We start from the raw sequence: 23058 nt of genomic DNA, 5'->3' as shown, positions 1-23058 counted from the left end.
TGCAGAGACTCGGCGCTACAGAACTCTTTCATTTACTAGCTGTTTTTAACACCTCGCTATAAATAAAAGGATCTGGGAGAAGCATTTTCTCTCTGTACAGACGATATAAACGGATTTAATTAACTTGCAGATTTTACTGCTATCATCCAATGGCTCCTGAGCAAACACCCTAAAGCCTCACGATATTGGCTTGAACAAATAGTAAGTAACAACACTTCTCTGTGAGATTTTCTAACTTGACCATGTTTGAACTCTGAATTTGCTGGGTTTGTAAAAGTTTGTTATTAATGTGCCCTGACTCCAGGAGGAGAGGAACGTGTTGCGGCTTGATTTACGCCCACTTTCATTATCAGAGGCTGCCTCACACTCATCAGAGAATCACAGCACTTCATCTCCAAGCTGCAAAAATCACAGACAGGCTTCACAATCCATAATAAATCTACTTTGCTTGTGCTAAATAATGTCCTCATTTGATTTCTGTTGGTTCCTTGATTTGATGCAGTGTTAATGTGATTTCCTAGTGAGCACACTTTAAGAAAGGAACCATGAGTTGGAAAACAAAGAAAAGTAAATTAAAGTGACAGTAAGGTCTACTTTAAAATGATGCCCCGCAGACGCACAGTAACCATTCAAGCTTAGAGGTGCATGTGCCAGTAATGGTATTTAATTTGATTAAAATTTTGTTATAAGATGTAGCATTGATCAGTTTATAGTCAAATGTACTCATGTCATAGATTAAACCCATAGTGTTTAAAGATGAAGGACGTGGCTCCACTTCCTCCCACTATTCAGAAATATTCCAGGTACAAACACTGTCATCTTGTACCGATGACATAATTTTGTCATCGGAGTCTGTGCAGTAGTAATTGTGGGATGGGGTCCCACCGTTACATGCGCCTGACCAATCACGAATCAGTCTTAGCTGTCAATCATGATGTTTTACCCTGTTTTAAGAGCATCAAATACCTAATTATTACCAAACCTACCAAAAAATACCCCACTTGGAACATAAATCAGTGTGATAAGAACTATTCAAATTGAAACGACTGGCACATACTTTTACTTTTTAGTTTGGTCTATGCCCCATCTGTCAACATGGAGGAGGAGAAGTGTATGACATATCCTAAAGTCAGCCACCAGGGTCTGATTGAGATGCTTTGGCTCACTTGAGAGGAGCTGTCATGTCGTCCATCTTTATATAAAGCAATTAATCATAGCACATAAAGTCACACACCTCCTTTCCTTGTGGTGTTGGCTGAAATGATGAATCCTGGATCTGTGTGTATCAGTGCTGCAGGGGATGCAGCCTACACCCTGACATTGTTTTGCTGCAGTGGTCAGTAGTAATCGTTTTATTATTTTGTGTAGAACAGAGGAGTGGATAATGCCATACAGTGGATACAGTACAGATCGTTTACACAGTCACTTGTTCAAATGTGTAAAAATTTGAACAAGTGATTAAATTGGTTATACAACTGCTTTGGAAGTCGGTCAGCTTGTACTAACTGAAGTGTACTGGCCACCACTCAATCCAGTTGTTAAGCTCTAGTTCACTGGTTCATTGTGATGATAGCGTCCCATTAAATATTAAAGGATAGCTGGGTCAATCTCATGGCAGTGAGCCAACACAATCACGGGTCAAAGTGAGTAACACTTTAAATAAATGTGATATTTCCAGGTCAGGAAGCAGGAAAATCTCCTAATTATTTTTCAAAGAACGACAGAAAGCACCAGACCTGTCTGATAGTGTCAGAGGTAGGTAATCCGAGATTACATTTATTGTGATAGTCTATTTTTCCTTCTTTCTTTGTAGTTCTGTCGATGGGGGGTTTGTTATAGGTTAAATATACCCTAAATCCTTCAATATACTGTGTATACAGTAGATATCCAATAGCAAAAATTTGGATAATTATTTTTCCTTTTTTGGGGGAAGAACCCCCATGCACACCACTCTAATTTTGCCTTCAGTCAGTGATCCTCCTGTATAATCCTATTTGTGTAATTGTTGTACCATTTCTTATTTAATGCTCTCCTCTGTAGGTGGCCTACTGTCCTCATTGGATTCGTGTGCACTGTCCTAACAGAGTGCACTCACCATTAAATATCCCTGTGCACCCACAAAGAGGCTATCTGACTCTCCCTGTGAATGCCTCTGTATTTAGTCTGATTTATGATACCCTTTTGCAATAATGGCCGGTGTGAGGGGAAGAGATTCATTAGCGGGGTCTAGTTTATGTTTTAGAAAAGTCCGGAGGGGCTATGGGAATACTGATTGGCACACAGATGTGTTTTTGTCTCTTCCCCTCCAACCTAAGCCAAAGGCTCCCAACCCTTTTCCCTCCAGCCATGTGCACTGGTTGGCACAAAGGAGATGCTGTTCTCTGCCGGTGGGATGCCCAGGATGTCCAGGGCACTTGCCTTCCAGTCTGCAGTCTCCTGCTGCGTTAACACTGTTTCAGACATATTAGGCCTCCCCTCGCAGCACCTGTTGGCGCTTCTCCACATCCCTTAATGACATCCCAATTGACCCTCCCAGCCGCTAACAGTGGCGACTATTTGGGACCGTCTTTTCCATCCACAGCTTTACCAAATAGGCCAGTGGAACAGCATTGCAGTGTTTACTTTTCATCGGTCGATACTCTTTAATCCCCGAGATAATGCTTTCTCTCATGAACTCAAAATAGGTCTTCCTCCTCCCCCGGAGAAGCCACAGGCCTATTACTCTTTATTAGCTCTTAGCATCTTAAATGTGGCTATCCATTAGAGACAAAGCAGCAAACATCCCCAGCAGGTCTCTCAGTAGCGTGCCAGCACACACACACATGCAAATTTAAATCAGACCCTTCATCAAGGAACATTTTTGTGTGTTGAATTTTACTCTTACCAAAAATATAGCTTGGTCCCTTTTTCAAAAGATTGTTTTGTGGCCCAACCTCTCTCCTCCATGAGTCTTACTTAACGGCCAGACATACACCACAGACCGCTATCTGCCTGAATGATTTCTCCTCTATGGAGGCTGGCATGAAGTAATACCATACTGTGTCATGTATTGATTCTTTTCCCAGTTCCTCGTTCCTGAATTTCTCGGTGGCTCAAAAGCATAAATCATCTGCAATGATCCTTGAAGGAAATAAGTATTTATTATTCTTGATGCATGGTCACAAATTCAATAGTCCTTATTAATTGAACATGGTGAGAAATATGATGTGCGTACTCCAATGGGACCAGAGCATGATGTATCATCCCTCATGTTTAAGACTGTCCTGCTTGGCATTCATAGGAAAGTCCAGAATGATCCAGGGTCAATATGAGGGTCAAAGGGACTGTAATTGTAAAGCTTGACGAAGAGTGTTTCCCTGTCAGCTTTGAAATATGTTTCACTGTTTTTCTATTCAAAGAAAACCATGTTTACTTTATGAATGTAGGATAATCCCCTTGTATGTAAACCTAGTACACACCTGGTATTTATATCCGTCCTGAGACGGTCCAATCACAAGTGGCCAGCGGACGTATGTACACACCTGGCATTAAAATCTGTCACTTCCCCGCTCTACATGCAAATTAGCACATATCTCATTTGTGTTAGTTAAGACCAAACTATGTTGTTTTTACCCAGTCTGAGTTTACAGATGTGTCTGATGTCACTCATTGTGTGTGTCTGTGTGTAAGCATGAGAGAGAGAGAGAAGTCAGGAGTTGCTGAATGAATCTTGTGCAGCTGCAGATTTCACCAATCAGTCACAGCGTCGTGGTCATTGTGGATATTTTGGCAATGGCCACAAACAAATTAGCATATGGGCAAAGATAATAGGAAAAATATATTCAGTTCAAAGTGAAAATGATTCAGCTGAGTAGGCGGTCCTTCATATGTGGCATATGTTGACACTGCTGAAAGATTGTGGACACGTGGCCCAGACGACCTCTGAATGTTGTCTTGCATGATCGGATCACTATCGGATCTGAGTGTGTTCACACTTATACTAAGAGCTTTCCAGTTGTGATCAGATCCCAAAAAACACATGTTAATTCCGGGTCTTTATGGGAAAATATTATAAACTGAATCTCTTTAAAGGTTCTTTTGAGGGCTCCTTTCAAGGCAGCCAAAACACAACGTTTTTTAATTTCAGGTGACAGAATTATGGTAGATCGTACTAAATCCTCCACACCAGATCTTTTGGAAAACCCAGGCTTCATGTTGCGATCAATTTTTCTCACGTTTTCTCTCGTTATTTTGCTCATTCTTGCTCATCTACCTTTGCCACTTCCTGTTGAGTTGTCTGCCCTTGTCCCATATTCTGTCTGTCTTGACTTGTGTGTTGAAGCGGAAAGACGGGCACCCGACACTCCATTCAGGCATTTACTTCTCTGTCCACCTACAATGTTACAGCCAGGAGTGGGCAGCATGAACTGTGGCCTCTCCTTCCCTGGTGTCCTCTATTGAGGCTCTTCATTTACTCAACCACTGCGAGTGTGAAGGCTGCTCTGCGCTCCACCAGTCCTATTCTGGCTCTACATATCCTAGCGTGAAGCCCCAGAGGTAGGTTGAGTGAGCCTGTGTGAGGCTGGGAATAGAAGGGGTACTGCTTGACTTGTTAGCTCTCATCTGGTACCTTCTTTTCTCCTCTGCACTACAGTGTCTGACAGTAAAACCTCCGACTGGTCATCTTCGAAACTGGAAAGCTAAAATTGACTCTATGTGACTCTAAGTGGCATCAGATATTTATAAGTGACAACTGAATTAATCAGAACCAAAACAGTTAATAGACAATTACAGGCTTTATGCTTGTGTACTGTGGGAGAAACTAGCTTACACAGAAAGTAGAGCAGTACTGACAGAGACGGAAAAATCTATTTCCTCAATGAGACATAAAGATTTTCTTCCACTTAACTGTGCCATAATCAGAGCTGAAATCTTTGCTTGTTAAGTCCTAGTGTGACTTCATCATCCGAAAGCTGTTCAGGCTGTTGTTACCCTACATCTGCAAGTAAGAGGAAATCTGTATCTGAACAAGTTTGAGTCAATGAAAGTGACAGCATGTGCATGTTTCTGAAGTATAATCTTCATCATGTTCATTGATTGACTTTAGCCTGTCACCAAGTTCACACTAAAAACAAAGTACAACTGAGGCTGATGGAACTGTTTTTAGTTTTTCAGATCATAAATCAAAATCAAATTGCATCCTGATGATGCTGCCAAACTAAAAATGAAGGAAATGCCTGAGTTTACAAAAAATAAGAAAGGGAGTAGATCACCAAACTCATTAGCATACATCATTTGGGAACATAGACTAAGAATGACAACACAACTGCACCCCAAAAGTGAAACCAAATCATATTGATCGCCCCCTGGTGTCATGCTGAATTTTAAACCCAGCCCTCATCCAGTCTCTGTCATTTTATAAAGGTATTAACACAGGTGTGTAATCTCCACAGCTAGATGCTAGGGTAAGAATGACACACTGCTTGTGTGCAGACATACACTGCTTCCATAATGCCCATTCATTTTATGAAGCATCCATCCTCTATTTGTTAGAATCTGAAATCCTAGAGGTCTCATCAGCGAGAGATCCGGAAAGCTGCTCCATGAGGAAAACTCAGCCTCAACACTCTTTCCATAAAGAGAGGAGAGAGAAATATGGCTGTATTAAAAAAAACTGGAAGTGAAGAGAGTTAAACATTAGAATGTATCTGGCTCAGCATAATGCTGTCTATCCTTTTACACTTTAATGCCACACAATAGGGGACTTTAATTATAAATGATGTGGAACATAAAGTGTATGCTGAAGTAGACATTTCTTTCAGTTGAATTATCATTATTTTTCTTTTATCTTTGCATTTCTATGCCAGATTAATGATGTGCAACCCCCCTTTTTTTGTGAATAAATATAATTTCCATATGTAGGATCCTCTGTGATTTCTTGTTAAGACAATTAGTACAACTACAGTCAGCACAAGTACTTTTCTAAGTTGCTCGGTGTCAAGACAATTGTCAGTGGCAGTTATTACAGTGTATACAGTGACATTTGGGCACTGAACTGAACTATGCAAGGAATTTTGTTCATCTGTTATGGTTTCTGATGAACAATGAGTCTTTAACGCCTGCCTCCGCTGCATATCTTACCTACATGCACAAAAATTGGTCAGCATATGTATCATACCCAAATGTTCAAATAAGCCTCATGGAATCTCAGTTTAGACCCAACACGAAGTCAGGCATTTTTTATTTAATAGTTATTTTTGCAGACATACAGAAATTGTACATAAATGATTTAATATAACAGAAAACCATTGAAATGAGAACAGCTTTAGTGGGGATTCAGCTGTTTTATAATAATGTGAGCACAGAGAACAGAAGAAAAGCAAACAGAGGAAAAAGCTGGAACCGGTTGACACAATGACGTCGTTGATATGATAATTAATGGATTACATCTTTTCCGTTATGTCTGCAGTTTTGTCTATAGACCTACATTCCAGGTTTATAACAGATTTTGACTTAGTTTAATGTCTTGTTTGCATTTTAACTCATTAAGTTCGTATGTTGACATTTAATGATGTATGAAGTATTTAAACTTCTCTTAATTGTATAAATGGTATAGTATGGAAATGATAAGAAATGAACCTCCCAACATGCTTATATCTGTATTTTTTTTTTTTAAACATAGGAAGCAGCATGAGCACAGATGGGACAGTTTTCACATTACATAGCACTGTCTGCTCCATTGCCAATAAAGTATTATCCAAACTGCTCTGCCTTCTTGAGCGATCCATCATCACCACGAGCCTAACTACATATAACTTGTGACCACACCCACACACACTCTTGTAACTGCATAGAGAGACGGAGAGAGAGATAGAGGGGTGGGTGGGCAATGATAATTAAATCTGCATACATTTCCCTAAAGGAAAAACAGCTTATTGCTCTATAAATCTCATCTGAGATCACCAGCCTCTGGCACTGTCGACCTCCTGACTGAGGACAGGTTTGGGGGTTTCTGCTGTTTTTTTTTTAAGTCTGGTGAGATATTGTGCATCTTGAACAGGAGATATCAATCTAAACTGCTATCTATAACCTGTGATAGTGGTGCTAAAAAACCTCAGCTCTCTGACATTCGATTGTCACTGCTCTCCTTTAATGTTAGATGAGGTGCTATGAATCACAATTATTGACTAGCAAGGCTGAGTGTAAAAACAACCAGATTAAGTGATGGCTAGTAACTCTGCAAACAATGCCTTTATTTCTCAAATGCTATTAAGCGTATATAACTAACTGAATATGAAGATTCTGAGTCTTTCAGGTTCTGCAGGCTTTTTCAGTTATAACATGATCAGGTTTCAGGTATTTAAACTTAGTGGGTTGTTACCATATGGGCTATACGAATAACATTTGATTGATTGATTGGTTACCTATTTTTAGAGTTAAATTTGAATTATGTTGATCCAACTAGTGGGCCGTTGGGTCAGAGTAATTCCTTTGGGGTAGTGGAATACAAAGAGAGCCCAAAGCTGATAGCGGTTGAGGCTGTAAAGGGCCCAGACAGTAAAAACAAGAGTTCCTAAATGACTATTTAGGAACTAGGGTCCTCAAAACTTAACTACACAACTGCTCTACAGAAAAACCTTGTCATATTGGAGGTTAGTATTTGTACACTTGCACTAAATGGTATCACAGTGATAATGTGGGCAGCTTTTGGATTAAACTTGGCAACTTTGTTGGGGGTGGAGTAAGGACCTGCACTGTTAAGGTCAAGGTCACATCTTGGGTACGAGTTTAAGCCAAATGCAAACAGTAAAATGAATAGGACCCTTTGGATTATGAACAAAGCAGGTATTCAGCTATGTGGGACTGATTTATAAAGTTCTTTTATATATGAGCAGGGTCAGTTGTAAAACCAGATACCGTAACTAACATCGTTGGGTAACACTTTCACTGTATTGGTTGCGGTAAACAGCGTGCAGCTCTCAGTAGAGAAGACCGTCATACCTGCTTTCGTTGTTTGTCTGGTACGCATTATATCATACAAAGTTTGTGTTTATTCTGAGATGCTGTATTGATTAGTGAAAGTGGGTGTGGCTTATTACATCTTTGCTTTTAACTCAACATGTCTCCTGAACACACACACTGAGTTTCCTTCACAACTGATGAAGAAGACACTAATGATAAAACTTTGAGTGCAAAATTACTGAAATGCTAGATATATTTTCAAATGTTTGATCGGTCTACCACCATCTTTAAATAGAATTTAACGAGTTGAAGCGACTTTGTTCAGTTTTCTCAGACCGAAATCTCTCTCATCGCTGCTTGCAGATTTAAATAATGCCAGTTTCCCTCTGTTGAGTGCAATGGGGTTAGGACCTGTGTATTGCTGTCTGTGGCTACATGTTCTTTCACAATGCTTTTTTCTTTAAAGGTACACCCACAGATTTCCCACAGAAAAAATGCCTTATCAGGTCTTATAATATCATGTGAATCTCATTTTTTATATCAATTTTTTTTCTCGTCTCTATGAGTTATAATAACTCAACAATAATAACATTCATATGTGCTTAAAGTTCAGACTTTTAATGCTTTAATGATAATGTAGCACGTAATGAATATTTAAGACTTCATGCCTGTTGGTTGTAGTGTCTCAGTACTTTTCTTCTGACAGGAGAGTATAATGTACAATTTATTCATAACACAGGCTTGCTGATTCTTGTTGTTGATTTATGTTGGATTTGAGTCTGGAGAGTTCCAGGCTTTTTTTGGCTCTAGATAGGATTATTTTTTAATGTATAAATTCAGTGTCAGTTTTCAGGCACTCAGTTTTTTAGTCAGTAAACAATGGTTGCTTGCTCATGCTGACACTGGACCTAACTGTTGATTTGGACAATGCACGTAGTAAGAATGCTAATTTATAGCTGTAGTCCCAAGACAGGTTATACAAAACAAAAATATAACAGCTATCAATATACAAATACGATTCACAAGTGAAAAAAAGACAAATACATTATGGAACATTTTGAATTAAGTGATCTCAGATCAAGTGTGACTTTAGCCATCTCTTTAACGTGGAATATGAAGGATACTGAAATATATTTAGTTAAATATTTACCCCCCTTCCCTGACAGCACACACACACGCACACACACCTCTCCAGTCTCTCTGTTAAACGAAGTAATTAAAGGTGTATTGTGGGGCAGGCAGGACCGCGCAAAACATTACAAGTAAAAAACTTTTTTTTAAATTCTCAAAATGTAAAATTGTTTATTTTCCAAAATATTTTCTCCATCTGTAATTTTGCAGAAATATGCAAAAACGACTCAAACCATTCAATAAAATATTGTCTTGCACGACCCAGGGAGTGGATCTACAGTGCCTTGCATAAGTATTCACCCCCTTTGGACTTTTCTACATTTTGTCATGGTATAACCACAGATTAAAATTTATTTCATCGTGAGTTTATGTAATGGACCAACACAAAATAGTGCATCATTTGGAAGTGGGGGGAAATATTACATGGACTTCACAATTATTTACAAATAAAAATCTGAAAAGTGTTGAGTGCATATGTATTCACCCCCTTTACTGTGAAACCCCTAACAAAGATCTGGTGCGACCAATTGCATTCACAAGTCACATTTGCAAGTCACATAATTAGTAAATAGGGTCCACCTGTCTGCAATTTAATCTCAGTATAAATACACCTGTTCTGTGACGGACTCAGAGTTTGTTAGAGATCATTACTGAACAAACAGCATCATGAAGACCAAGGAGCTCACCAAACAGGTCAGGGATAAAGTTGTGGAGAAATATGAAGCAGGGTTAGGTTATAAAAAAATATCCAGAGCTTTGAACATCTCTCTGGGCACCATAAAATCCATCATAAGAAAATGGAAAGAATATGGCACAACCGCAAACCTACCAAGAGGAGGCCGTCCACCCAAACTGAAGAGTCGGACAAGGAGAAAATTAATCAGAGAAGCAACCAGGAGGCCCATGGTTACTCTGGAGGAGTTGCAGAGATCCACAGCTGAGGTGGGAGAATCTGTCCACAGGACAACTATTAGTCGTCTACTCCACAAATCTGGCCTTTATGGAAGAGTGGCAAGAAGAAAGCCATTGTTGAAAGGGATCCATAAAAAATCCCGTTTGGAGTTTGCCAGAAGCCATGTGGGAGACACAGCAAACATGTGGAAGAAGGTGCTCTGGTCAGATGAGACCAAAATTGAACTTTTTGGCCTCAATGCAAAACGCTATGTGTGGCGAAAACCCAACACTGCCCATCACCCTGAGCACACCATCCCAACAGTGAAACATGGTGGTGGTAGCATCATGCTGTGGGGATGCTTCTCTTCAGCAGGTACAGGGAAACTGGTCAGAATAGAGGGAAAGATGGATGGAGCCAAATACAGGGAAATCCTTGAAGAAAATCTGATGCAGTCTGCAAAAGACTTGAGACTGGGGCGGAGGTTCATCTTCCAGCAGGACAATGACCCTAAACATACAGCCAGAGCTACAAAGGAATGGTTTGGATTAAAGAATGTTAATGTCTTAAAATGGCCCAGTCAAAGCCCAGACCTCAAACCAATAGAGAATCTATGGCTTGAAGACTGCGGTTCACAGACGGTCTCCATCCAATCTGACTGAGCTTCATCTTTTTTGCCAAGAAGAATGGACAAACCTTTCCATCTCTAGATGTGCAAAGCTGGTAGAGACATACCCCAAAAGACTTGCAGCTGTAATTGCAGCGAAAGGGGGTTCTACCAAGTATTGACACAGGGGGGCGAATACTTATGCACCCAACAGATGTCAACTTTTTTGTTCTCATTATTGTTTGTGTCACAATAAAATTTATTTTGCACCTCCAAAGTACTATGCATGTTTTGTTGATCAAACGGGAAAAAGTTTATTTAAGTCTATTTGAATTCTAGTTAGTAACAGTACATAATGGGAAAAAGTCCAAGGGGGGTGAATACTTATGCAAGGCACTGTATGTACCGTATGTTCTATAATTTGAAACAGTGACAGTTTGGAGCAGACATTCCTGATTTGTACTGGTTTGTCCATTTGCTCGTTTCCACAAGACTAGCGCCTCAGTTTATAAAGCGATGTCTACACCTTTAGGTTTTGTTTGTACACTAAATGCGCCAAATTGCTTTGCATTAAATGGAATTCAAATAATTCTGTGGATATGTCTGCTCAGTGTGTCTTTTTAACAAGGTCTTTCTTCACGTTTTTATTCAGAAGCTCTTCTTCTTGCTCTTGTGTTGCTCTTGTAAACAATAGAAGAGTAATTCATTTGATCGGTGTCTCATTTTATCTAATTTGCTTGGATCAAATATGAACAGAGCCGCCTTTCAGAGATTGAACAGCCTTTGATTTTTATTTAATCTTTGTGCTCTGAAATGTAATTAATTCATATTTCACAAAAATCCAAAAGCCTCTTTCTACCGCAAAATGTGTAGTTTGTTAGTCAGTTAACCAGAAAAAATGTTGGCTCCAGTTCACAATCAGTTGTTAAACATGCATTTTTTCATGGTTTATTAATGAACAGTGGGCAGTGATTTATGCGTGGAATCCTATGTGTTCCAGCTTGTGTATAAGCAGAGATGAGGGCACATTTGAATTCTTTATATCAGCTGTGAGGAGGAGATTACATTCCTGCAGAGTGAGCGGCTCAGTCCCCTGGAGAGAGCTCTCTGCTTTCACTCTACCTGAGACACGACGACTCAGACATGAGAGTGAGAACAGGGTTGGTGCACAGGGACCAGAGGATGACTTTGTTCCCGACTGTTGTGTCTTGCTGGACTATCAAGCTTATCATTTGGGAGTGGGGTAATGGCATGTATACAACTTGCCAACAAATAAGCGGCTTGTTCAGGGAAAATACAAATTGCTCTGTGGTGGTCAGAAGGCGCACACACGAGGAAGCTGGTGGTTTCAGCGAAGGAGCGCTGGTGAATCAGGGTTGACAGTCAGAGCCCGTGCAAAATGGTGTCCCTCAGTTGGACAGGACAGCAGCACTTAGGTCAAGAGGAGCACCATGAATCACAAATTCCTGACTGATTTGTAAACTGTTGTGCGGTTGATTTACGCGGACGATCGGAAGAAAGAAATTCTCTGGCAGTTAGTATGAAGATGGGAGTGTGCTGAGGGAGTGTAATCAAACTGCAGGTTGCTCTTGAGTAGAAGGTCAAAGCCTTTATTTTTATTGTGTGTGCTGTCTGGCTCTTCCAACAGAGGGGCCACAGGTGAAAAGGAGGGTGACACTGCACATCGAGGGTCTCATTTTAATAAGGATTATGTCATTAGTGGCTATGATGAGCGGCCATACCTGTTGGAAAGTAACACTGGTAATTCGGAGTATGAGGCCAGTTCAGACTAGCACCATGCATTGTTGAATATGAGTGTTTGTGCCATAATCAAAACAATATTAATTGTAAAACTACACTAATTTACATCGCTTATTTTCTAGTAAAGAAATATATCCTCCCAAAACTCATTTTGGTTTCTCAAAAGAAACTTGTTCTCAATTGTTAAGTGTTTCATGAACAACAGCAGACATAAAGGCACTCTGCCTAACTGAAATAAAATGTGGCAAAGTAATGCTTTCAATGGGGAGCTGTTTAGTTGAAAGAATAGGATCTCTTTATGGATCTCACTAGGCATCCGATTCTAACTTTTAATTCTTTTAGATAGTTGCTGCGGACACATTTTAGTCATAACTGAAAAGTTACTCAAGTTTGTCGAAAGCTGGATTCACAACAGGCCATTTTCATTGCATCTCAGTGGATATCAGTAATTTGATTAATGGCAGACTTTGTGACTTCACTACATCTTAAATACTCAAATACTTCGGTATAAAAAACTAGTTCTGAGAAATCTTCGTCTTTAGCTGATATTCTGCTGACATGGGGAATAGTAAATAAATTCTTATAAACTTATTACAAACTAATAAATGTTATTGATCAATTTCGATGGTCATTTTCCCGATGGGGCCCAGGGATAATCTGCTTATAGTGTTGTTGAACAGGATGGGAAGTAACTTGAGTATAAGTGAATAGATGAAAGTTTCGACGTTTTGTTATCTTATCTTATCTTATTATCTTATTTGTTAACTTATGCCGCACACCAAAGACCAAAAACGCTCAATTCACGTTTATGCTTTACTTCAAAAATTGTTTAATTAAATTTGTATATATTGATAAATTGTTTAGGTGTTGTAGCACTACAATCAGTACTATGTGAGATCTCCATAGATTTTCAATGAGAGCACATATAAACTTAGATATGCACTTTCACTGTTGTCCCAACCGACAGTGATGTCCATTGTCAACAACAACGGGTACAATAGAACAAGTCAAAGAACATATATGGCATGAAACACACTTTTATTACTGTCTTATTGTAAGTGGAACACAGTCCTATCAATATAACAATGGTTAATCTTTAATTTTTTTGATGCTTCAAATATCTGTCACTAACTAGCTGCTAGTTTTAACAACTGCTTCTCAAACCAACAAGTTTACTGTGCTGAGCTTGTTCTGACACACCTCTTCTCCTGTGTCTCTTGCAGCAGCAGACTGTCGAGTCTTAGAGGGACTGCAGAGATATTCCTCCATCCCAACGTACCTGCCTGTCAACTACCAGCTGCTCAACGCTGACTTGGCCTTCTTCCTGAAGGAGGCCAATCAGGATTTCATGCGGAACTCTAGCCTGATGTCGCGAACTGAGCCTTTCTTCATCTACCAGGCTCGAAGTTTGCCTTCCCTGAATGCGAGCTATGGTCCTCTGTCTGTGGAGCAGCCCGTCCCTTTAGAGCTCCTTCAGAGCCCGGGGACTTTTCCCGCCTCCTCTGTCTTCACCTTCAACTGGAAGGTGCAGACATTCCTCATGGATACCAGGATTCACCTGGCCAAGCCCAAGGTCCAAGTTCTGTTCTATATCGCAGGGCGGGACTGGGACGACTACAGTGCCATCGACAAGCTACCCTGCGTGCACATGTTTGCTTTCCACGAGACCCAGGAGGTGCACGGCACTTGCCAGCTGAAAGGGGAGATGGGGCTGTGTGTGGCTGAGCTGGAGCCGCTGGCCAGCTGGTTCAGCCCTCCAAGTGTAGTGCCTGGACGCCAGAGGAACGTCGAAGTAACAGAGGGCACTCCGGTGGAGCTCTACTACACGCTGCAGTCCACTGAGGCGGGAGAGTGCCACTCGGAGGAGTCCAGGAAGGACAGCTTCATCCGCTCCAGCCAGGAAGGGCTGTACGGCTCCTTCACGTCCACGCCTCTCAGGAGGATTGGCGGTGTGAAGCTCTACCAGAACCCCGCTCCTCCTCCTCTCGCCGAACAAAGGCTGGATAATAACTTCATGGTCATGGTTCCAGCTACGCCCATGAGACAGAGGGAAACGGTCTCTGCTTTTATCATGGTGTCGGCCTACTCTCCTGTGGCAATCTTTACTCTCAGGTAAGAGTGCATTTGTTTTTCTTCTCCATAGAAGTGTCTGACTGCAGACTTTCTCTGTTAGTCTCATACTGTAGAATTATGCAGCAAGTCTCTATTTGCTTCTGCATGTTATTTTTTTCTTTATTTTCTTTCTCGAGGCTGAAACACTAAACTCTCTACTGTTCATTTAACGTGAACAGTATTTGCTGTACGTCTGCACCAAGAGCATTCCATCAAATCATTATTGCTCTAGTGAGGTCGCCTGACAGCATAAATATAAACACAGGCTAATGGCAACAAACGGCAAGTAGTGTTTTTATATTGAAAAATGGATTATTGTCATGATCACTTGCATTCAGATAAGTAAATAAGACAACAAGTGGTGAATCAAGTAACACAATTAAACACTTAATTACTCCTCATTCAGCTGACCTTTGTCGTGCATGAGAATCTTCAAATTAATATTTAGTATCAAATGACTGTTCATCGACGTTCTAATCTTCAACCAAACCTCTAAAACTATGAAGATCTTGACAGACAGTTGGGTGGCCCCCTCCGACCTCTGCTCCCAAGTCAATCGCCTGCTTTGCGACGCCCCTGTAAGCAACCGTTTCCTCCCTAGGACAATAAAGAACGAGCATGGTTGTAGTGTGATTCAGTGAAGCTGTTGATAGGTTCTAATTACAGATGAGTAAAAATGATTTAGATACATATCATGCAATTCAATGAGGACATCATTAATTAAAATGGATGTCCATTAGTGTAATGACTGGAGCAGATCTTAATCACACAGTCTTAAAACATTTATAAACCTTCAGCTTGGCTGCAACAAGCGGTCCAATCAGTTTGTCAACATGAAAACAAGCAAAAGGCTGAATGGAAGTGTTTTCTGCTAAGGCAAGGCCAGAAGAACAGAAGCAATTTTTTAAATAAACATATATTAATAAATACATATCAAGGCATTAAATGCTTATTTTGTTTTTCTAGTTGTTTACTAATGAAGATACTTTTCCCAGCTAACAAAAAGAAAGATACACAGTGTGCACTTTAGGCTTAAAATGAGAATTTAGGTGTTCACAATAGCTGTGAAGTTTTGACAAACCAAACCAATTCTCCAGACGCGTGTCCCCCCCATGCTACATTTAATTACCAACTAGTTGTCCTGAGGTGATAAAGCACTACAAACTTTTTCATTTCCCCTAATTTGAAGAACTCTGAATGATTCCTTTCATCAGTCAAATGAACAGGCTGGGCTGTGCCACAGGGGCGGCGCCTATGGTGTTTTTATTGGCAGCGTATAGTGCATGGCAGGCGCAGGTTGGCCATCTGAGAGCCACAGATATGGAAAAGGCCTCTGTGTGGTCCTAGGTGATAAGGCTGTCCTCGTGCGCACATTTGTTAGGGACGCTTAATCACCAGAGCGGGAAAAAAGACTTTGATCTCTATATTCACAACATCATTATCATCTGTGTACTACACACTTCTGTGTCAGCCATTGTTAGCTGTGCAGCGCGAGTGCAGGAAGAGCTTATGATCCTGTGCAATCTGTCAAACAGGCCTCCTGATACTTTTCAGTTTTACATGTTTATTAGATCCTGAGTTTTCTATTTTTCATGCAAAAAATCCATCCTTCATATCCAATTTCTGCATTTTATGCCTCACTATGCATTAGAATGTGTAATCAACATCTACAGGCAACACAAGTCCTCAGTTATCTCCATAAGCATGCAAAATTGTACATTTAAAAGAACATTTAAATGGCCACTGAGCCCTTCAATAAGTCTTTCCTTCTCTCTGGTTCATTTTCCACCTTTTTCTTGTCCATTATGCTGAAAGGCTCATACTGGGATAGTTGTTATGCAATTAAAGTCATTGTCACACATATTTAATAGCTGATCATACAGTGGACCCCCAGCATGGAGCGTATGTGCCTTGTTGGAGTATTTCTGTCTTGACGTGCTACTTTTAATTTGATCGGCACTGATTTGACCTGCTCTGTGTTAATAGGTTGTGTCACTCAGACACAGAAATGATTTGCTTATTTTTTCTGCAGTTTACTTTCCTCAGATTAAGAGGGATTTTCTGTGTGGAGCGTTTGATAAGCCGTGTGGAAACATGGTTTGGATGTGAATTAAAGAAGAAAATACTGTAACTACTGGTATTACTGTCTAAATGATTGTGTTTATTTTATTATCTTATATAAAATAATACAAAATATATATTTCAGAATATTATTTTAAATGCATTATTTGTCTGAACTGCATTACACCTTTGCCAAGATGAGACACCCTTGTTTAAGAATACAGTATGCTGGTGTAAGGTATTGTACAATAGCATTGTGCAGAACAGCTCTCACCAGATATCTTATTCTAATATGATGATGTAGACCAGCTCTTATTTTAGCCTGCTGCAATCTTTCTAAACATTCACATTATCCTGTTACGTTATGTTGTCATTTCCTGCTGAATTAAAGTCCATTCGAGGAAGTTGGACAGTCTAATCAATGATTGTTAACATGTTTGTCAAAGTTGTGCAGCCATATGAGGCTTAGTTTATAGTAGCATATGATAATAGCTTGCTTGTTCCCGAGTGTAGAGAGAAAGAAGAGATATAATAAGGGATATAAAACATAACGATATATTTTAAACCTGTTTAATTACATCCTCCTAAGGTTTGTTCTCCACAGCATCCTGTAATGAGATCATTCTCAGCTCCATATATTTATATCATATCTTCAAAGTCTACACATTACTAACACCTGTTTTCATTATACTCTACAATAACAGCTGATGATGCATTAGTAATAAAGAAAAATGGCTTTAAGTGGTTTAACAACCTGTGACTATTAATCCAAAGTGTTTGCCAGATCTTTAAGGAAGGATGTAATAATGATATTGACAAATATTAATAATTGGAATTGGAATTTTATGAGCAACTGAATTGTGAAATGTAACCACTAGTGAGTATTTAATGTGGAAATGTAAATACCACTAAGTGTATGGCAGTGAAATATTTTATTAGCGTGTTTAATTTAGGTTACATTACCCTCTCAGTTTATAATTATAATGTAAGTGTCCCCATTTTTATTGTTCGTGCGCTTGTGTGTGTGTGTGTGTGTGTATACATGCAATTATATCCTTGTGAGGACCAGTACATTGGACTGCATAAAGTGAGGATATTTTTTAGAAAGTGAGGAAATTTTGTCTGCTTCTTTCATTCCGATACACGGCCACCGGAGTGATTAAGGGTTGGGCTCGGTTTTCGGGTTCAATGTAGGTTTAGGTCAAGGGACGATTAATTCAAACACATGTTTATGAGTAAAAACAGATGGATGGATGCTACTGGTGTTAGAATTATGTTAAGGTTAGGTAAGGTAAGATTGATGGGGTTTGGTGCTATTTTTTCAAAATACTTCAGCAGCTCAGCTGCACTCAGACAATTCTGGTTTAAGAATTTAATTGGGTGAAAAACAAAGTTGGTTAAAAGGGGATTATTTAAAGGTGCAGTGAGTAGAGTTTAGTTACATCTAGTTGTGAAGTGTCATGTTGCAGTAGAACACCCCTCACCTCACAATCCCCTTCCAAACATGAAAGAGATCTTGTGGTAACCTTCAGTTGAAATAAAACTCCAGTCTGGGCTACTGTAAAAAAAACATGGCGGTCCGTAGAGAGGACCCACTCCTGATGTAAATATAAAGTATTTAAATATAAAGGGCCCATTCCAAGATAAAGAAAACAACAATTTGTACAATTTAGATGAAACACACTTGTAAAAACATCACTAGGATTATATTAAATCTAATCTCTGCCAATAGATCCCTTTCACTTAAATCTTACCTTTAAAGTGAATGAAAATCCACACAGGAACTTGAAGTTGAAAACAAAACTACTAATAAAAGTACAAAGATTTTTAGAAAGTGTGTTCAACCCACATCAGGACAGATGCACTGTTGTAAAGGTAAAATATTCTGATGCTATGAATTCAGTAGTGTTTAAATTCAACAAAAAATACATTCAGCAAAAATTATTCATGGCATAAATCATTACTGTTCAACCAAATGAGCAACGGTGCTATTTCACAGAGCAAATGCCATGTGCTAATAACGTGTTTCATTAGTTTTTCTGCAGTTTGAGATTTCTTGTGGTTATGTTTGTGTATGTGGCACAGAAGGGCAGGGAAAGATCATGGTTTTGTTTTACAAGAAAAAAAATGATTTAAAGCATACAGCAAGATATGCTTCTACCATTTAAATGAAACTGCACTTTTCTTTAACCTCAATTTGCTTTCATTGCCTAAACCTAATCACATGTGGGAATGAGGATTGTGAACCCAGCTGTCCTATGTCAACATCTTACATTTCCTCTTCCGAACAGTTCTGTTGAACCTAGCAGGCAGCATTTACATTCCCATCCACATGTATTTGTCAAAAGAAATTAGTGGCTGCAATTTGTAGTATTGTAGAAACATGACAACTGAGATGAGGTCATAAGTTTGACCTCAGCGGGTGAAGCCCTGTACAACAAAGAAACTGTTATTGATGTGAGTGCTCGTCTATTAGCAAATTGTCAGAACTCTAAAGCTAATGTATTGCTATGCCATTACTATCAACAAAGTTAATTAAATCTAGATATTTCAAGACACTTTCATCCTGCAGGCATGTCACTACCATGCAGGTGATATAAATCTAATGGCGATTGACTAAATATTTCATGTATAAATAAAGCATCTTAATATTATTTTTAGAATGTCGTGTCGGTGTCAAAGGACATCATGAGTGTATAAATGTTATGAACAAAGCTGGATTAGTCCAGATTAACTCATTGACTGCTGCGTATTCCTTTGCTGCATTCCTGCTTGGATATGTTCCTGCTCTGTTGTGCTGGATGTGAAACAGTAGCTATCACATAACAGCCTGAGCTGTTTCATCACCAAGAAGAGGTCCTCCCTGTAATGTCTTCAAAGAATAAAGACATTTCTGCACAGCAGCACATTCTGCACAGTTGCGCGGGGGGGGGGGGGGGGAGACACTGAAAAGACACTTAGGACTTTAAAACCATTACATTTAATATGCAAGTAAAGTATAAGCTGTAGTCATTATCATAATGTGTTTTCTGGTATCACTGCATGAGCATTCTAGATTTTTATATGTCATTGATAATTCATTATTATCCCTCCGTATTAGATGGCTCATATGCAAATCAAATGCAATGAAGGAAATGATTTAAAGCATGTTTTCCCCATGCGATTCCCAGTGGAAGAAAAACCCTAGAGCACAAAAGGAAATTGCTCTATTTTCAATGTAGTTTTTTTTTTTTTGTTGGTACAGTGCAGCCGTAAGAGTCTCTGTACAGGCAGGGTCATTACATGGGCATTGTCCCCCCTGAATGTACTCAGCCATAATTTCAACAATAGATTAGTGATAGCAGACATTATCCATGGTGTGGTGCAGCTCACACTTCTTTCTAAATGTACATGACTTTACTGATAAGAACTTCACTACCGCTTGTTGTGCAGTAACAGTAGAGCAGAAGTGACAGATTGGAGACCTGTTAGGGATTGTATGAAAATCGTTTGTAACCATTATAAAGAAGGTCTCTCTGTGGTGTTATTAGAAGAGCACTTCTGAATTATTGTCAGACTCTCAATAGACAGTAGCAAAAATGATCTAAATCAATACAGCAAGCATCATTTTTTCTCTATGTTTTTCTTTCTTTGTCAATATCTACCAACTATATTACCCACAGTACAAATCATCGACAGTTGGAAACTTGGGTATGTTATGCTACTAGTGGCAAATATAACCTTGAGCAGTAGAGGGGTCTGGATCACCATTTTTTTTACACCATCAGATTTTTTTCATTTTGTAACTTGTAGTCTGCAGACTCAACAGACAATGACTCATGTCACATCACTTGAGGCAGATTATCAGATTTCTCAGAGCTCCCTCGAGAGCAAAGAAGAATAAAGGAATATAAAGTCGAAGTGGTTGGCAGAATTTCTCTCAGTCTAATAATATAATGTAATAATCATTTCACGTTTGAACTATTATTACATTTTATTGTTATCATTGTATAGGAGGATGTTTATGTGTTGCATTCAAAAATAATGTGGAGTACTGCACCTTAAGTTGGTGATGCAAATAGTAAGATGAAACAGAATTAACAAAATCATCTAGTTCAGGGGTTTTCAACGGGTTTTTTCCCAGGGATCACCATTCTGACAAGAAAGTAATCCGCGGCCCACTGATGTGCCTACGCGCGCGTCTCTCCATGTGTGTGTGTGCGTGCGTGCATTTGGATAGAAGGAAGTTTTAACATTTGGTTTTCCATGTTGGTTCTATTTAACAACTTCAAACAATCTAGAAAATTCTGTGTAAAAAACAACAAAAACGGTTGATTTTCAGTGCCTAAGAATTGAAAACAAAATTGAAATGCAGTTTGTAGTTGTACTGCATCTCAGAACCATATGTACGTCAATATATAACGTTCATGACTTAAATGTACAGACATGTAACTGACATGTTGAGAGAACGTTAAAGTAACGGTGATCAATAAAAATCAACATAAACTGGGGCTACAACTGAATAGGGAAGATGACAAAGTGATGCAGAATATGTCACAAATGATAATCATACAATATCACACAAACAATTGAGGCCTACTTAAGTTTAACCTCATGATCACCAGCAGCAAATCCCACCTACTGCTAGTGTTGGGGGGAGGGTGGTGGGTGAGTAGTACTTCTGTGTTTGTGTGTGTCTAGAGCTGTTAGGGTTTTAGTAGATCGTGGCCCCACAACAGACACGGACGAGAGAGTACGTAAGAGGAATGTATATTTAACGATTATAGGAGCTGGCAGTAGTGGCAGGGTGCCGGCTGGCTATGAAGTCCAGGGCGGAAGCGAGGAGGCGACGTCAGCGGTTAGGCACACGGAGGTCTGTGTAGAAGTTGAAAACAAGGTTTAGAATACATCCCAAAACGGTGCCTGAGTCGAGAAGGTCGCGCCGTATATCTACCGAGGATACTGAATAATCCGGCGCTGGAGTGATGATCGAGCCAGGCATTTATGGAGGAGGTGAATGAGATGATTAGGGTCCGGTGTGCCTCGTCTGTTGTCGCCAGGAATCAGGCCACGCCCCGGACACCCACACGCGCCGAGGGGACACTACAGGGAAGGAGGAGAACAACAACAACAAACTCCACAATCCCCACAAGAGCTCTCCTAAGAAATTGTTTCTCAACCAGCGAACGTGGTAAAGTTGACTGTTATCGCAATTAATTTTTATGGCTATTATGCCAATTTTTTTTTCACGCTTTTTTTTATTAAATATTTTTATTATTAATTCTGCACTTTTGAGCCTTCTTTTTTGGAAAATAAAAATTCCCATCATACAAACTACATCTTTAAGACCTCCTGGGGGAAAACTACTGGCAGTTTCTAGCCCCAAGCTGGTTTCAAAGTTCCCCTCATCACCTTTATATTATTTTAGACATATTTTTTTTATTTTAGATATTTTTCACGATATTCAAGAGTAATCTGGAAATGTGTTGAAATATCAAAGCGAATTTCGCGGACCCCCTGCAATGCCGTCGCGGACCACCAGGGGGCCACGGACCCCTGGTTGAAAACCCCTGATCTAGTTCATTAATTTACTGTTACCTGCTGATTTGGCAACATGTCGATCAAACCAATCAATATCAAGTATATAGATACAGACCTCGTAGGTGATGGTGACAGGACATAAATATGTCTCGCGTTGTTCTTTCAAACAACAAAGACGTGAACCTTGGTTTGCACCCTGGACTTTCAGATGTGAAAACGTACTGAAAGTGAAAAAGCAACATCTATCCCACAAATCTATATATAAATAATAGATCAAAACATTGTTATTTTTGCGACACAAATAACAAAAAGATGCAAAGTGTAAATCATAAGACCCTTCTCTAAATCCTAACATATCTACAGCTGAGCAAAACCTTTCACATTGCTGCCATTATCATTAATTGTATAACATAATGCCTAACTTAACCTAATGCCTAGAAAATATTCAAAAATATGTCAAATATACACTATAAATGAACTAATGATTAGATAAATTAGACCTCAATGTAGTTCTGTTTTCTGTTATGATGCAGCATACAGTGTAGTGAAGTGTTCATCATTGCTAGTAAAGATTCTATTAACTAATAATTCTAAAGTTCCAAGTATGTGTTCATCAAAACTGACTCATCTTACTATTGAAGCTAAATAAAACAACAACTCGGTGTGAAAAAAAAGAGGCAGATCCCTTCTCCTTCAAAAATGTCAGATTATCCCCACCCAAACATTTTTCATGCACACTATAGTATATCAATATGAGATTAAGGATTCAAATTTACATTTTTTGTGCAGTCAACATGTTGTTAAACTGGTATAAAGAGCTTGGACTGGGCCGTGACTTAAAGCTCCTACAAGCTTTTCTGTGTTTGATCTCGCTCCTCTTGTCCTTTGCTTTGGCTTTAACAGCAGCTGAAATGACAAAGATTGGAACAAAATTGGTTGCAATGACACAAAATTCTGTGTTGTCATCAGTGTGGAGATAATAACTATTATTGCTTTCGTACCTTCAACTATTGGTTTTGTGTGGAAGCTGGGC

At 39.4% G+C, this 23058-nt stretch overlaps 1 protein-coding gene across 1 annotated transcript in view; it reads left to right on the top strand.

Annotated features, from left to right (window-relative positions):
• Nucleotides 1-3623: 3623 nt before the first annotated feature.
• Nucleotides 3624-23058, top strand: part of si:dkeyp-14d3.1 (transmembrane protein 132C) — a gene marked incomplete at its 5' end in the record, with an annotated part of 118973 nt that continues 99538 nt past the window's right edge. Inside the window, 2 exons of the mRNA XM_053421887.1 lie at nucleotides 3624-3654; nucleotides 13559-14444. Coding sequence (XP_053277862.1) covers nucleotides 3624-3654; nucleotides 13559-14444 — 917 coding nt within the window. The remainder of the gene's footprint in view (nucleotides 3655-13558; nucleotides 14445-23058) is intronic.

The sequence above is a fragment of the Pleuronectes platessa genome, chromosome 4 (genome assembly GCF_947347685.1).
Source record: "Pleuronectes platessa chromosome 4, fPlePla1.1, whole genome shotgun sequence".
NCBI classification, from domain to species: Eukaryota; Metazoa; Chordata; class Actinopteri; order Pleuronectiformes; family Pleuronectidae; genus Pleuronectes; species Pleuronectes platessa.
This window is presented reverse-complemented; position numbering and strand designations above follow the sequence as displayed.